We start from the raw sequence: 14,980 nt of genomic DNA, 5'->3' as shown, positions 1-14,980 counted from the left end.
TCTCTCTCTCTCTATATATATATATATATATATATATATATAAATAGATAGATAGATAGACAGATAGATAGATAACAGTCTGTAAGTCAGGAAATCCTAATTTCAGACCCCACCTTAACTTTCAAGCAGGTTTGCTCATTCTGGGACAGACTGAGCTACTGAAGTTTTTTTAGAGCGTTCAGGCCACGCTAAAAAGTTTCATGGTCAGCAAGCTCTGAAAAGAGGGAAGATCACTGTCCTGATAAGTCTGATTATACATTTGTAAATTTGCCTTAGAAAACATCCTTAAAGGAGAAAATGTGATTAACTCTATCTTCAAGACAGAAATAATATTTTCATGCTCGAAGTGATTTGGTTTCACCTCATTCCGGCTTCAGTAAAACATGGGTCCCTTATACAGTATGGAACTCAGTGGGTAACATTTATTTCTTTGCAATCTGGCTGATCAAGGTTTATAGCTAGGTCAACCTGACATCACTTGATTTAGAACAGCATTAACTCAAGTTAACCCAGAAAACATCCCAAGGCAGTTGTAGTCCAGTTAAGGGAATGTACTGCCTGACAAATTCCTTATGTAGATGTTGCAGTGATCTGTCACTATGTTTGTGCATAACAATTATTTCTCCTTCACAGAGTGTTGACAGTTCAAACTTGTCTCTAATTGTCCAGAATAAGAAGTGCTTCGATAATGACATTGTTTGTTCAAAAGATGTGTTGCTAACTATTGGAGACTCTGAAATTTTTTTCAGTGAATCCTTAGACATACAGGTAAGTTTAATTTCCCCTTTTTAAAGTTATTCACTGAATCCCAATTGATTATTAAAATGCTGCTTAGTTTACACCAACCATATATACAACATGATGTAAGCAGAATTATAAGATAATCAGCTAGATTAAGGAAACATATATAAAACACATGCTCTTTTATAACAATAAAACGGAATATCTTCTTATTTCTTTTCTTCATCGGCTTCTTTACAATCCTCATTATACTTGGTATCACAGAACCTCTCTGGGGCCAAATTCTTCTCTCCTTCCATTTAATAAGGAGCCACTGGGTTTCTGGGAGAAGAATGGCAGCTTCACCAGACAACACAAAATTAAACTTAATTAAACAGAAAGAAAGCTTTAAAAAAATGGCAGTGGTGGTAGGTTAGGGGAAATGTTAAGGTTTTTCTCCCAGTTTCTTGTGGTTTGTGTTTCAACAAAGAACTAAACATTAATATTTTGGTGATAGGAAAAACAGCATTTTTTCCCCAGAGTTTTCCAGTTATATGAGAAAGTCAATCCTACTAAAATTCTTCATAATCAGCAGCCATTAAAAGTTCAGTCAAACTAAGAATTAACAGATTAGGGATCTAGTTTTACATATACTTCTGCTGTGGTAATTTTATTGTATCAGTTCAATATGCTAAAGATTTCAATTCACTATGCTCTCATGTTTTCCAGCTACTGATCTGTAGTTTTCAGTAGGTCCTTATTCAAACTATGATGCAAATAAGTCTGTCATGTATAGCCAAGAGTTTGCATACCTGTTCTGAAAGTAGCAGGTCATCTGTATGATGTATCACAGAAATCTTTTGAAACTTCTTTCAATTTAAATTGCTTCACTCTGTGGTTTGAGAGTGGGTTGTGTCACTTCCTTTGAAAGGCAAAAACCTTAATGAACATTAATATTTGATTATTATTTGGACTGTGGTCATGGAATGTTTAACATGTTATAATTACGTTGCATTGCAAAGAAGTGTTTACCATAGGACAAGAATGTCAAAAAAGTACAGTAACTGTGAGGGTCAAAATAAAGAAAGGAAAGGTTTACAGGCTTCCTTGGATTGAGAGCTATGTGAGGGTCTTATGTTGACAGATTGATGTAGATAGGACAAAGGGCAAATTGGGTATGGCCAAAGCAGAAAGAGGGCATGCAAAAATATACTTTATTCTTAATCTAAATATATATACATCGTCAATGTTGTGAGTTAATTTCCCATGCAACATCAGTAGTATCTTACAAGTATCTATTTATTTATAGAGGATGCTAAGGAGACATGGAGACAACTCCAAGTATGAAGTTTGGAAAGCTGGATATTACATAGCAATACATTTTCCAGAGCAGGATTTCACAGTACTGTGGGACAGAAAGACAACAATGCATATCAAAGTTGGAGCTCGATGGAAGGTGAATCAGTATGAAGCTAAGTCACAGTAACAATAGGAAACAGGGTGACTATTCTACAAACATGAATAGAATAGTTTATTCTATTCATTCTTGAATGATGCTTGATTTAATTAACATAAGTTTATAATAATTTGCAAAGTATCTTTTATATTACCAAGTGCTCGATGAAAAATACATTCTTTTTGGTCTAATACACCATAGGTTCCAAAAGTTCCTCAACGTGTCAGAAATGGATACAGAAATTTGGTTTCAAGAAAATGTAGGCTTTACATTCTTATTCTCTTAGGCTAAAAAATATTCTCTATTGTGCCTGGAATTGCTGCATATTCATGGCTTATAGTGTTATATGATCACTTGATCATATTATCCTCAGATGAGAGAGGAAAAAACTGAATCACAAGCTGGGAAGGAGGTGTTTTTCTCCCCATAAGGAAAACAGTTGCAAATATTTTCTACAGAATATAGATTTATAAATTTATTGATACATGTGTTATTATAGGTATATAATACAAACTATGATGATGCCACGGACCTCATGACACTACTGGCTCCCCCTTGTCTTCCCCTTGAATGCCACATTTTCTTACCTAAGAAGCAGTATCAGAATTCCTTCCGATTTAAATCCATTTACACCTCTAGTGATGCTTGCAGAAATGTTTTCATTGCTAAAGCTATTTGATATTTTGACAGTTCTTTGCTGTTAGGATCATAAAAACTCTGGAAATTGCCTTGTACTGAAATTTAGACTGAGGCAGTTTATACTGAACTGCCTTTGATTCACCTAGACTATGATTGCTAACACTGACTGGTACCAGTTTTTCAGGTTTCTGGCAAGAATTGTCTGGGCCTCCCTGGAGAGGTTTCCAGTGATTAAATAAGGTTTAAATTAATAAACATTTGCACTAAGCCCAGCTAGACTGTGGGATGGGGGAGATATATGAGAACTTATATCACTAGTAAGCACATGTTATGAAAGTAGAGAAATAGTCAGCAAAAAAGATAATATTAAAACAGTTATAGAAAAGGTTACATGCTTCTAAATGCTAGTCTAAATTGTGTCTGTTTTGTGGGTATTAAATCTACTTTAATATCTAAATTAAGACTGAATTAATCATTTTTTTTAAAAAAATGAGTGCATTGTTTGTTAGCTTCATACATCTTGATTGTTCTAGGTAAAAATGCTTATGGTTTTACTTTCAGGGTAAATTAGCAGGTTTATGTGGAAATTTTGACAAATTTACTTCAAATGATCTGACTACATCCAACAACATGGAAGTAAAAAATGCTCAAATTTTTGGAGGGAGTTGGGTAATAGGACAGGTAAGCATAACATCTCCATTTATTTCAAAATAAATAATATATTAACATTGCAAGCATAAGAACTTGTGGAAATAGAATTACGTGTAAGGCAGCAACTAATAGCTCATTGTTATGACAGCCAGTGGATGTGGTGCTAGAAGTAAGAGTGTATACTTACTACTAGTACTTCTTTCCCACTCTTTCCCCCACCCCCACCCCCACCCCCCAAATTCCCTTTATTCTGCATATTCTCTTTCTAACTTGTCTTAGTGTTTCTTGATTAGGCAAAGATCAGGATATTCTATGGCAGCCTTCTTTAAATATGTTTGAATACAACTCCTGTCATCTGAATATCCATCCTGGCAGGAAATCATGGGGATTATAATTCAGAACATCTGGAATGTTTCCCTATTTTGGGAGAAATTCATTCTAAATGAAGCCTGGAAGACTTCATTTCATAACCATACAACAAAAAGTATCACAAAGCTATAAGTGCTGTGGCTATGTGCTTCATGCTAACTGAAGAATAATGATACTTACCATACTGTGGGCCAAACAACGTCTGTAGGAAAATCTTTAACATTTAAGTTCTCAGTTGGATTTTCCAACTAGAATGAATGTAACATCTCCTATTTAGCTGAAGCAAAATTGTTTCTAAAAATAGTTAAGTGTATCTTCTCCATCATATTCTGCTGTATAAAAGTGCAATAACCTTGTCCTACCTTGTCCTGATTTATCATATTACAGATGTTTTGACTTATTTTTTGCTCTTAAGTTCCTGTTTGCTGTAAGTTTTATTGTGATATTTGATACTGGCTTCAAGCAAAACAATTTCCTATATGAATGATGGAAATCAATGTATTGTGCATACTGTACAGTATATACTTTATAAGATTTGAAAAACACAACATCTGTCTTATACATAATTGCCTTGAGACAGCAATCTAGGGGGAAGACCATCTTCAGACATCTGCAGCACTAACATTTTCCCCTTATGCCTCCTTACTGGTAATTCTTTCCTTGATTATACTTTGCTTATTTTTCAGGAGTCAGTTTATTGTTGATTCTTTATTCAAACTTATGAACAGTGTAAACATATCAGAGCAGCAAATTTTAACCAAAGGTTATTAGAAGAACAAGGCTCTGTTTACAATTTACAGTTGATTATTCTGGAAACAATGATAACATGTGATAAAGAAAACATTTAATTCAGTGCCAAAAAAGCATAGGAATACGTGCTTGTTTTAAAAGCAAAACAATAAACAAGTATTCTTCCCAGTTAAATGTTTTCATCTGGAAGGACATAATGAGGCCAACTTAGTAAAAGAAATATACATTCAGGTTTTTAAAGGCTTTGGAGTTTTTTAATATATATTTATAATGGATAATAATCATAATCACAATAGCCATGCTTTATTTCTCTTTCATTAGTGTGCAAGCCCAAATGAGACCATCAAACCATGTGAAGTTCATCAGAACAAGTTCCCCTATGCCAAAAAAGAATGTTCAGTCTTATACAGTGATGTTTTTGCCTCTTGCCGTAATGTGGTAAGTGGGTACTGTATTTCTTACAATTTCTAAAATGGGGCAAGACAGCTTGTAGTTCAAAACTTAATATAGAATTACTCCTCCTCCTCTTCCTCCTCCTTCTTAATGTGCTTTTTGAATTCCTAATAATATGCTGATACATTTTTGCGGATTTCTATACCCTAAGATACAGTATACATTTTATGTGAGGTTACATTACAGTAATTTTAAATACCTCTCATGTTTCCCAATGGATTGTAAGTCTTTATGTTATCCCATACTTTTCACCATGTGTTATATTTCTCTGTATTTTCCAGATTGATGTCACATCATTTGTAAAAAACTGCCATACAGATACATGCAACTGTAATCTTGGAGGCGACTGTGAATGTCTGTGTACTAGCATTGCAGCTTACGCTCACAAATGTTGCCAGCAGGGCGCAGTAATTCACTGGCGATCTCCTTCTCTCTGTTGTATGTATGCTTTTTGTTATGTAACTAAGTATAATCCCTGTAAATAATGTAGATTAAATTAAATTAACACAATTAAATTATAGCAGTTCAGTGTGCTAGAACATATACATAAAGGGTGATAGCAGAAACTATAGCACAGAAATATTTGATTTCCTTCCAAATCAAATGTAAATGAAGATGGGGCCATGCTAACTAGCGTTATCTTCAATGTCACATGGACCCTTTATTTTTTTTTATATTTCTCACTTTTTAAAAGGACCCCTCCCCTCTTTAGCACTGGTTAATGAATATGGATAAAAATGTAAATGATACAGATTTTTTTTACAGCACAGAAAATGCTAATCATAGGTATATGTGTAACAATAAAATTAAGTCCATAATTAATGGCTCTATGTTGATATATTTTCTTTTACTAATAACAAAACTAAGTGTATATTTAGTTCAGTAAAGGGCTTAATTAGAAGATGTAAAAGTAGCTTTTTGCAAATTCTAGTTTATTGTATATTGTCATGAATCACAAATTCTGTTACTGTTGTCCACTGTGAATACTATTATATTGTTCTTTTTTTCAGCTTATGATTGTGATTATTACAACCAAGGTATGTATTTTTTCTGGGTATTAGAGAAAACAATACTAGGTACATATACATGCATCCAAGGCATTTATCCTTTTTATTGAATAAGTAGGTTGCATTTGAAAATTATTCAAAGTCATAGAAATAAAACATGGTCATAGTGCCATGTGGGGATAATGAGCACCATTTGATGCAAATATTTGAGTATTAATGCAAATAAATTTAGATAGTTTTGCTGTTGTTGCTCTGTTTCTAAAAAATGTACAGATACAAATATATTCAGGGTCAACTGCTGTCTAGGATATGGACAAGGTAACTGGCAAGATGCAGGATGCCATTTGTCTGATGGCCATGTCTTATGGTATTTTGAAACTGTTTAAGGCAGAACAACTTTAGCCTCGATAGGCAGTGTTGACAGAAGCAGATTAATTAATAATTTTAAATTTGCATTTGTAACACCAAGCAAATTCCTTTTCCTTTTTAGGTCTTTCTATACCATTTAATGACAACCCTTTTCTTTGCAGTTTAGTTACATTATTTCCTGATGAATGTGGAGGTGAAAAGCTTTTGATGAATATGGAGGTGAAAGCTTTTGAATTGTGTCTTTGTTCCAATGCCAGTTTCTCTGTGAGAGAAGGCTTAATAGAAGGTTTTCTCTAATTCATTCGTTAATTTTAGAAAATATTTTAGTACTATTTTGCTATAAAAATGAGAGGAAATTAGTTGCTTAAGCTTTCCCTTATAGAAAGGAACTGAAATTGGGTCACCTTCAAATAAGCAATTGAAGAGGCAATTCATAAATTAGTCTACTTCCCAGAATTGGCTGAAAGTACAAGATGGAAATGTGATTTTAATATTGTTTGGAGCCTTTGCTGAATATGACTTATTGGTACATATCAAAGGACCTTGGTAATGCACAAGACCATAGTGGGATAATATACTAGTTACATAAATTGTTTTCTGGAATGATAATGAAAACTCAAGCTTCCAGATTCAGTGGTCATCCAGATTTTTGGAATCCTAATTGAATTTCCATTTTACTTTTGATTCATTTTGTTTACAAAACAATGATACCTCAACAGCATGAAAAGTTTCTGTTCTTTCAAATGGCTGGTTATTCTTCCTAGGTGACTGGTTTTCCTATTGCTAATTAACATTGCTGTTTTCCCACTTCCAGAACTTGGGGAAGGACCTTATATTTTGGGCAATTATGGCCAGAATGATACTGTTATAGGAATCAACATCAATAGCAAAAGGATCTTTCCTTTATCTAGAAACAATCTCCAAGGAAATGTATATTATAATTTTATGCTAACACCTGGACTTTACAAAGATAAAACTTCATGTGAGTATTTACTTCTGGTTCAAAATAATTAAATTCCAGGTTTTAGAAGTGCAAAATGCAACTTTTCTGCCCTAGGTTGTGTCTTTTCAACGCACTTTCCAAATTGGATTAAATGTTGTTGTAATAGACTTGATAAGAAAAGTTTTGTCCATGACAAGAGGCATTTTCTATTTCCACAAACAGTTAAAGAAATAAAAAGGTAGGTGTTAAACTTATACAGAGCAATTCTGACACCAAGATACACTGCCTGGGCATTGGGAAATTGAAAGGGACCTTCCTACTGCTAGGGAGGTGCTCCACTGTCAGCCTGGTTCATCTGTCTTCTTTCCAGCAATAGCCACTACAATTCCCTAAAGCAAAGTATTTTGGAAAAAGATCACAATTTTTAGATATCCTGACTGTACAGTCCTTGTACTCTATGAAAGGTCCCAGAATATGTCCTTTTAGCTACATCTGTAAATACCCTCTCTCCCTATTGATGGGTGGTTTAAACATGGTTGTTTTTTTTTAATTAGAGGAATTTAAAGAAAATAAAAACCTTTCCCAGGTGGGAAAGAAATGTACTTACTGGCATGAGCCTTGTCAGGTATTTGGAAGTGGAACATATTACAATATGTTGCTCATCCCTTCCCTCAGGGCCTCAACTGGGGGGGGCAACCGGGGCATGTGCCCCGGGCGCTGCACTGGTGGGGCGCCAAAATAAGCGGTGGGGGGGCACCAAAATGAGTGCTGGGGGGGGGTGCCAAAATGGGCGCAGAATCCATGTTTGCCCCAGGTGACACAGACCCTAGTTACGGCCCTGCCTTCCCTAATCCTACTGAGGACTGATCTGTTGGGATTTAGCTTGTTTCTCTGAGTTTTGTATCATCCGTCCATCCATAGATATATAGTAGATATGTAAATGCTTCCATAATATGCAATATAATATGTAATATTAAGGCTTTTATATGTTGCTATGAATTTCATTTTTTCTGGCAGCTTCATCTCTGATTTCACTTGAATGTGCAGAAAGGCCAAATTACTTTCTTTATGTCCACAATGACAACAGCATTGTCTTAGCACAGTGGGATGCAAGTCTGTCATTTCGTAGAAGAGCAACTTTTATCCATCACCAAGGACTTTGGATTTCTGGTTATAGTGCATTTGAACTGCACAGCAAAAAAGGTTTCTTCATTACACTAAGTACTTCAGCAGTGAAAATATCAAAGTTTGATGATTCTGAAGAATTCAAAGGCTTAAGTAGTTTCAGTATTGAGGGTGAGTTACACATCATGGCATATGGGAGACATAGCCAATAAACCAGTTTACAAAATCATACTTTGAAATTACCCATATAGAAACTCTTTTGAGAAAGAGAGATTTATTCAGTGGATTTTGGGTGAATATAGGATTTATCTTTTATTTATAGGATTATGTAGCTTTTATTTGGAAGGACAATTTATGATTTCAGAAAAGACAACTCTAGAATTCTTTTGTGCAGTGCATGTACTGTATAACACTATAATTTGCTTGAGGTGGTGGCGGGGGGCAGAGAGGAAAGTATTTTTCAATAAGAAAATAGCTTGGGGAAAATCTTTAGAGTAAATTCCTCCATATCATTTCTGCCAGCTTCACCTATAGTTTATAGAAAGAAATGCATCCATTTACAAAATAATAATTTTAAAAATTTCTTAGAACTCCATGCAGCAATACCTTACAGGAGGATGTGTGAATGGAGATATGAACCTTGTGCAAGTCCTTGTGTTAAAACATGCAATGATCTTGAAGGCACAGCATGCAAATTTCTTCCTCCGTGAGTAAAAGGAACATTTATTGTAATACTTAATATTATTTTCCACTGGAGATATCTACAAATAATATTAAATTGGCTTTTTGTTTTTGTTTTACTTTAGTTTAGAAGTACTACGGGGTGAATAATTCTCATTCAAGTATTTTGTGTACTGGATAATATACACTTACAAAATTATTGCTTGTATTTTATTTTTCTTGAATTCTTTTATTGTAGAGTTGAAGGATGTTTACCATACTGTCCAAAAGATATGATCCTAGATGAAGTCACACTTAAATGTGTTTATCCAGAAGATTGTAAGTGTCCTTTATATGATATTCTTGTATTGCCACAAAATTCATTCATTCATTCATTCCTTTTTTTGCCTGTGGTAATTAGAGACTCTCAGTGGGTTACAATCATAACCTCCCCCAAATCATCCAGGGTACAATTACAGTTACATAATAATAAAAAATACGTAGTTCCCCTAAATTAAACCACGGATAAAATAATTAAACAACCAACCAAAAAGCATTAGAAATACATGGTGGCATCATGGATTAATAATCAAAGACCTAACACAGTAGGACTTGATTTTATTTATTTATTTATCGAACCTCTCCACCACCCAACTTGTATAGAATGACTCTGGGCGGTTTACAAATAATAAAAATAACATATCACTAAAAAGATACAATATACATACAAATACAAATATAATATAAATATAAAAATACAAATATAAAATATAAATACAAGATGGCAAATCAAGATCTTACTGTAAGCACCATCACAGTGCCAACCACCTCCATGGATGGCTATCCCCCCTCCCACTCCAAGCAAGGTGGCATAACCAGGTTTTAACCCCCTTTCTGAAGGTCAGGAGAGTGGGGGCCTGTCTTACCTTCAGGGGTAACTTATTCCAAAGGTCCTCCTCCTGGATCCTGCAATCCCTCATGGATAGGGTCCGTAACATGGCCTCTCTGCCTGACTGGGTAGGATGGGTCCATGTAATGGGGGTGAGGCGGTCCCTCAGCTAAACTGGACCCATGCCATGTACGGCGTTAAAGGTGATAACCAATACCTTGAATGGGACCCAGAAGCAAACTAGCACCCAGTGCAGCTTGTGCAGCAACGGTGTTATGTGTGCCCTTCTTGGGACTCCTAAGACTGGTTGCGCAGCTGCATTCTGCACTAGCTGTAGCTTTCAGATACTCTTCAAGGGTAGCCCCATGTAGAACGCATTACAGTAGTCTGTACAGAAGTTTGTTGGGTTGAAATCCTGATTGGATTTTAGGGTGCAGAAGTTTCATAATATTGGTGCCATCCCAGAGGTACAACATTTGTGAGATTGTCCTGGGAGCTTTGCATCCAGTGGGCTGAAAGTAAGCATAGGCAACAGTCCTGGAATACATTGGTTACCAACAATATCAGCCAATAGTTTTGGCTTCATTTCATAAAATTGTTATTCTGATAAGATTGTAAAAAGTATTTTAGGAAGCAAATTACATAATAATAGTGAACACAGTTCTTCAAATATAACTTCTGCAGTAGCCAGTGAGAAAGATATTAGATGCTCAGGGAAACATTGATGGTTGCAAATGCTTAAAATATTTTTTTTAGAAAAATGTATTTAGGCTGAGCAAAAGAAGTCGGCATACTGTATAATGGCAAAGATGGAAATGGAAATTCAAATGGAAAGGAAAAAGGCTGGTTATCTGAAAGAGTTAATAGGAACTTTGCACACTGTAATGTCTTGTTGTAGAATCCATTTTTTAAAAAAAATTAAGATTTTGTTTTTGGTAAAAAATAATATTGTACTGATAAGATGTGTTGACTTGTGAATATGATGCATTGAACTGAATGGGGTTTTGAGTTACTATGCAAACAAGGCTGGTTATGTGGATTTCAAAATATTTACTGAATCAACTCAAATGGAAATATTGGCTATATCTGTCATTATAGATTGCATTATTATTTGCCTATAGATATGTGAAAATAAGGCATACTACTACTACTACTACTAACAATAACAATAACAACAATAATAAATGGCGAAATTTATGAAGCCATTCTCTAAGAGAGTAGATATACTGTACATGAAAATTAGCACTGATTTCTGCTTTGGGACAGTGACACCAGTATGAGATTACATTTTTCACTTTCCTTGTTCCTTTTCAAAATTATGGAATAAGACTTTTTTTTTTCCAGGCATCCCTGTGAAACCGACAGAACCTTCATTTGGAACCAAACCATTTAGAACAAGCTCTACAGTGCTAAGTTCCCAGATAAAGAATACATCAGAAACATTTTCTCAAATGCCTCCTATATTGGTTATTGAAGAGACTGAGACAACATATATTAACTTAGACACCAGAATGACCACTGAACAAACAGCAGCCAAAGATGCTTATTCAGCAATGGTATCTCATTCAAGCATGCATTTACCTGATTTGTCCCCAGGTTCAGAACTCTTTTCTGAAGACAGTTACAACACAACCACCACCCCTGTGCTGCTTAGATCTTTATCACCAACAGTTTTCCCAATTACTTATGAAGCTCCAGTGGTTAGTGTAAAAACAATATCCTATAGTAAAACTCCTGTTTTCTTTTCATCACCTACCCCTACAACTACTGCTATACCATCAGTGACTGCTTTTCCTTTGATAACTAAGACAACTACACCACTAGAGGTGTCAGCTCCTTCTACAGTGGTAGCTAGAACTCTTCCAACTTCCACAATACTGACAGATTCACTCTTAGCAAAAACATTCGCTGTAACTCCAGGAACTGGTTCTTATCAGTGTATACTTACAACAACTATGCCTCCAATTCCTGTATTTACTTCTAGATTTACTTCATTTGCCTCAAGTCCACTTTATAGTATTTCAGTTTTAGACTCAGTGACCATTCAACCAGATTTGAAATTGATAAATAAAACTTTAATGCCCACATCTGTATCATCACAGAAAGCACTTCTGACACCTTCTGAACATATTGCTTCCTTAACCACAAAACATTTTTCTACCATTGCTGATATAGTTAGTAAAACAACAACTTCAGTTGCAACATTAAGTCCTATAACCATAAAATCTTCCTTTAGTCCCCAAATAACACACACTTCATCAACATTAATACCTCCTCCAATTACATCTCAAAGGCCCAAAGGAACTGGGGAAGTGACACTTATTTCGAAGAGCTTTCATTTGAGGCCTTCCACAGTTTCTCTTCTAGCAGTTCCCCAGATTTCCAAATCATCTGAGGCAAGTACACTTTCATCAGAAAGTAAGCACATATTGCATGCAGATTCATCTCCAATTCCAACTGATTTTATAAGTTTGTCACAGTCTGCTGGTAGCAGAGTGCCAACTGGCATTCCAGTATTGCCAATTAAGATTTCACAGGATGAAGCACAAATAACTTATGAACCATTTGGTTCATATCCGGAATCAAAAATGCCATCAACAGTTAAAAGTGTTGATACTTTTACTACTTCAGCTCAATTTCCAGAAACCTCTCTTAAAATGTTGACAACAGGCACTTCTACTCCTCAGATTTCTGTTACAGCATCACATTCTGAAAGTTTATCAGCAGTTCCCACTACTTCTGCTGTGGTACCAACTAGTACTGATATACAAATGCCTGTTATATCACTAGGTGATCACTTGACCTCAACAAGTTCAATTTCCTATCCTTCAGCTATTCCTTTGGTAACTTTAACTACAAATATTTCCACTATACATACTACTTCTTCAGTTCCTTTGACTGCTTTTGATAAATCAGCCATGTCTTTGAGAACAAAAAGGCCTTCTTTGACTTCTTCAGTGGATAGCAGAACTTTATCTTCATTAACAAGTGCATTCATCTTTCAGTCTGCAGAACCAATAATGGAACCATCTTTGACTTTGGGCATACCTTGGAATACTACATCAACCTCACAAGGTATTACTGAAAAGTACTCCATCAGCTCCTCAGAAAGTTTGGTAGTTTCTTCTGCTGGCACAATCACTCCTCACAAAACTGCTGAAGTTACTGAATTCTCTCCTATAAGTTTTGATTTTCACACAACTACTACTTCAGTCCCTGTTTCTGCTGTCTCCCAAGCACCCATGTATATTCCAAATATTACTCTCTTTACAGCTAAACCTTGCAAAGAAGTTCAACTAACTATGCCCTTAGAAATGGATAAAGTTCCTATTTCAGGTTGGGTAGAAACAGGAATAACCCAGGCTTCCAAATTTCAAAATACAACAAGCACTTTGTATGCCTTGGAAAGTAATAAAACCTCAGAAGAAAACATCACAAAGTATGTAAGGACTGAAAAACCATCTCTACTACCTGTTCAGACGACTGTGTCTGTTAGTGAAGGCCACAGAGCTTCAGTAAAACCAGCTTCTCTCTCTGAGGTGACAGATATAACATTATTTGATTGGTCTAGGATTCCGCCAACAAAATCAATTACACCTTACTACAGTGTGACTAAACCAGAGGAAGTAAGTATCATCAGCTCACAGAATTTCACGATAACAGATTCACCTCATGTCACTGCAAAAGTTTTGGAAACCACAGAGGCTGAGGTTGAAATGATGACAGCAAAGAGTGAAGAACATGCTTCATTTGGCACAATAATATATACACTTATACCTGTGACATCCTCAGAATGCACGGTAAAGATAGTTTTGCTTTCTTTTTTATTTTACTTTTTTATTTTTATGTTTTAATGTATCAAGTAATACCTGCTCTATTGGAGAGTTTTCAAGTTTCTTCAGGCCATGGATCTTGTTAGTTAAAAAAACAAAAACCTGGAAGCCCTGATTAAGAAGGGTGGAGCTTCTGAATGTCAGATGACAAGCCCTGCCTTTTTCACTGTTCCTAAATGACTAAGGGTTGGGGGGAACCCTCTTTGCAAGGACTAAGAGGAAAAAAAACCCTCTTTTCAAGTGACTTATTGGTTTTTTTCCCCCTTAGACCCTTGCAGACAGTTTGAAAAACTCTGTTCTATGGAATCTATCAAATGATACAGTGGTCCATTTTAGCTTTATTCAGATAGAAGGAACAAATTAATCAGAAAGGATCCCTGAGAAGGAGGAATCAGATTCCATATGAGTGGTTTTCTAGTTTAATTGATGTGAACTGGATCTAAATGGTTAATTTATGAAAATATTCTATGTATAATTTTCTAGGCTATGGAATAAAGAATACTGCAATAAGAATATAAGTATCCATTAACCTAAGAAAAAACAATTTATGTTGCTATGCCACAGTGTTTTGATGCTACATTTGTGTCTCATTTTTATGTTTCAACATCTAAATGAAATTCTTGAAACTTTCCTGTTTCCCAGTGCCACACTGGTAAATCTAATATTTAATTCTACAGAAGACTTAACTGGTATAGAATTTATATTTATTTCCCATATAAATTGTTTCAGTAGTGAGCTGTCACCTGTGGGAAAATGCTAGGATAAAGAAAAAGAAGAGTCTACACTATTGAGTCTGTGCATCCTCTAAGAATCCCTTTGTGTGTGTGCCTTGGAGTCAATCCAAATTGCCTTCTTGGCAGCAATTTTCAGAAGTAGTTTGTCCTTGCCATTTTCCAGGTGGGGTGGGGGAGAGAGAGAGAATGAGAGAGAGACTGACCCAAATCAACCAGCTGGCTTTGTGCCTAAGGCTGGACTAGAACTCAGTGTCCTGGTTTCCAGCCCAGTGCCTTTAACCACTAGACTAAACTGACTCTCAAAATGTATTTGAATATTGCTTAATCATAAAATGGCTCAGTGGTAAATGCATCCTTTATGCTTATTACAGCAGGCTGGAAG

The 14,980-nt window shown here is 35.4% G+C and overlaps 1 protein-coding gene across 1 annotated transcript in view; it reads left to right on the top strand.

Annotated features, from left to right (window-relative positions):
* OTOGL (otogelin like) overlaps nucleotides 1–14,980 on the top strand; it is a 104,527-nt gene that overhangs the window by 58,769 nt on the left and 30,778 nt on the right. The window contains exons 27-37 of the mRNA XM_063309336.1: nucleotides 634–768; nucleotides 2,030–2,176; nucleotides 3,377–3,496; nucleotides 4,907–5,023; nucleotides 5,320–5,476; nucleotides 6,049–6,075; nucleotides 7,229–7,396; nucleotides 8,375–8,653; nucleotides 9,071–9,188; nucleotides 9,402–9,481; nucleotides 11,376–13,831. Of these exons, the coding sequence (XP_063165406.1) occupies nucleotides 634–768; nucleotides 2,030–2,176; nucleotides 3,377–3,496; nucleotides 4,907–5,023; nucleotides 5,320–5,476; nucleotides 6,049–6,075; nucleotides 7,229–7,396; nucleotides 8,375–8,653; nucleotides 9,071–9,188; nucleotides 9,402–9,481; nucleotides 11,376–13,831 (3,804 nt within the window). The remainder of the gene's footprint in view (nucleotides 1–633; nucleotides 769–2,029; nucleotides 2,177–3,376; nucleotides 3,497–4,906; nucleotides 5,024–5,319; nucleotides 5,477–6,048; nucleotides 6,076–7,228; nucleotides 7,397–8,374; nucleotides 8,654–9,070; nucleotides 9,189–9,401; nucleotides 9,482–11,375; nucleotides 13,832–14,980) is intronic.

Source organism: Candoia aspera, chromosome 7 (genome assembly GCF_035149785.1).
Source record: "Candoia aspera isolate rCanAsp1 chromosome 7, rCanAsp1.hap2, whole genome shotgun sequence".
NCBI classification, from domain to species: Eukaryota; Metazoa; Chordata; class Lepidosauria; order Squamata; family Boidae; genus Candoia; species Candoia aspera.
The sequence above is the reverse complement of the archived record's forward strand: the minus strand, read 5'-3'. Positions and strand labels throughout refer to the sequence as shown.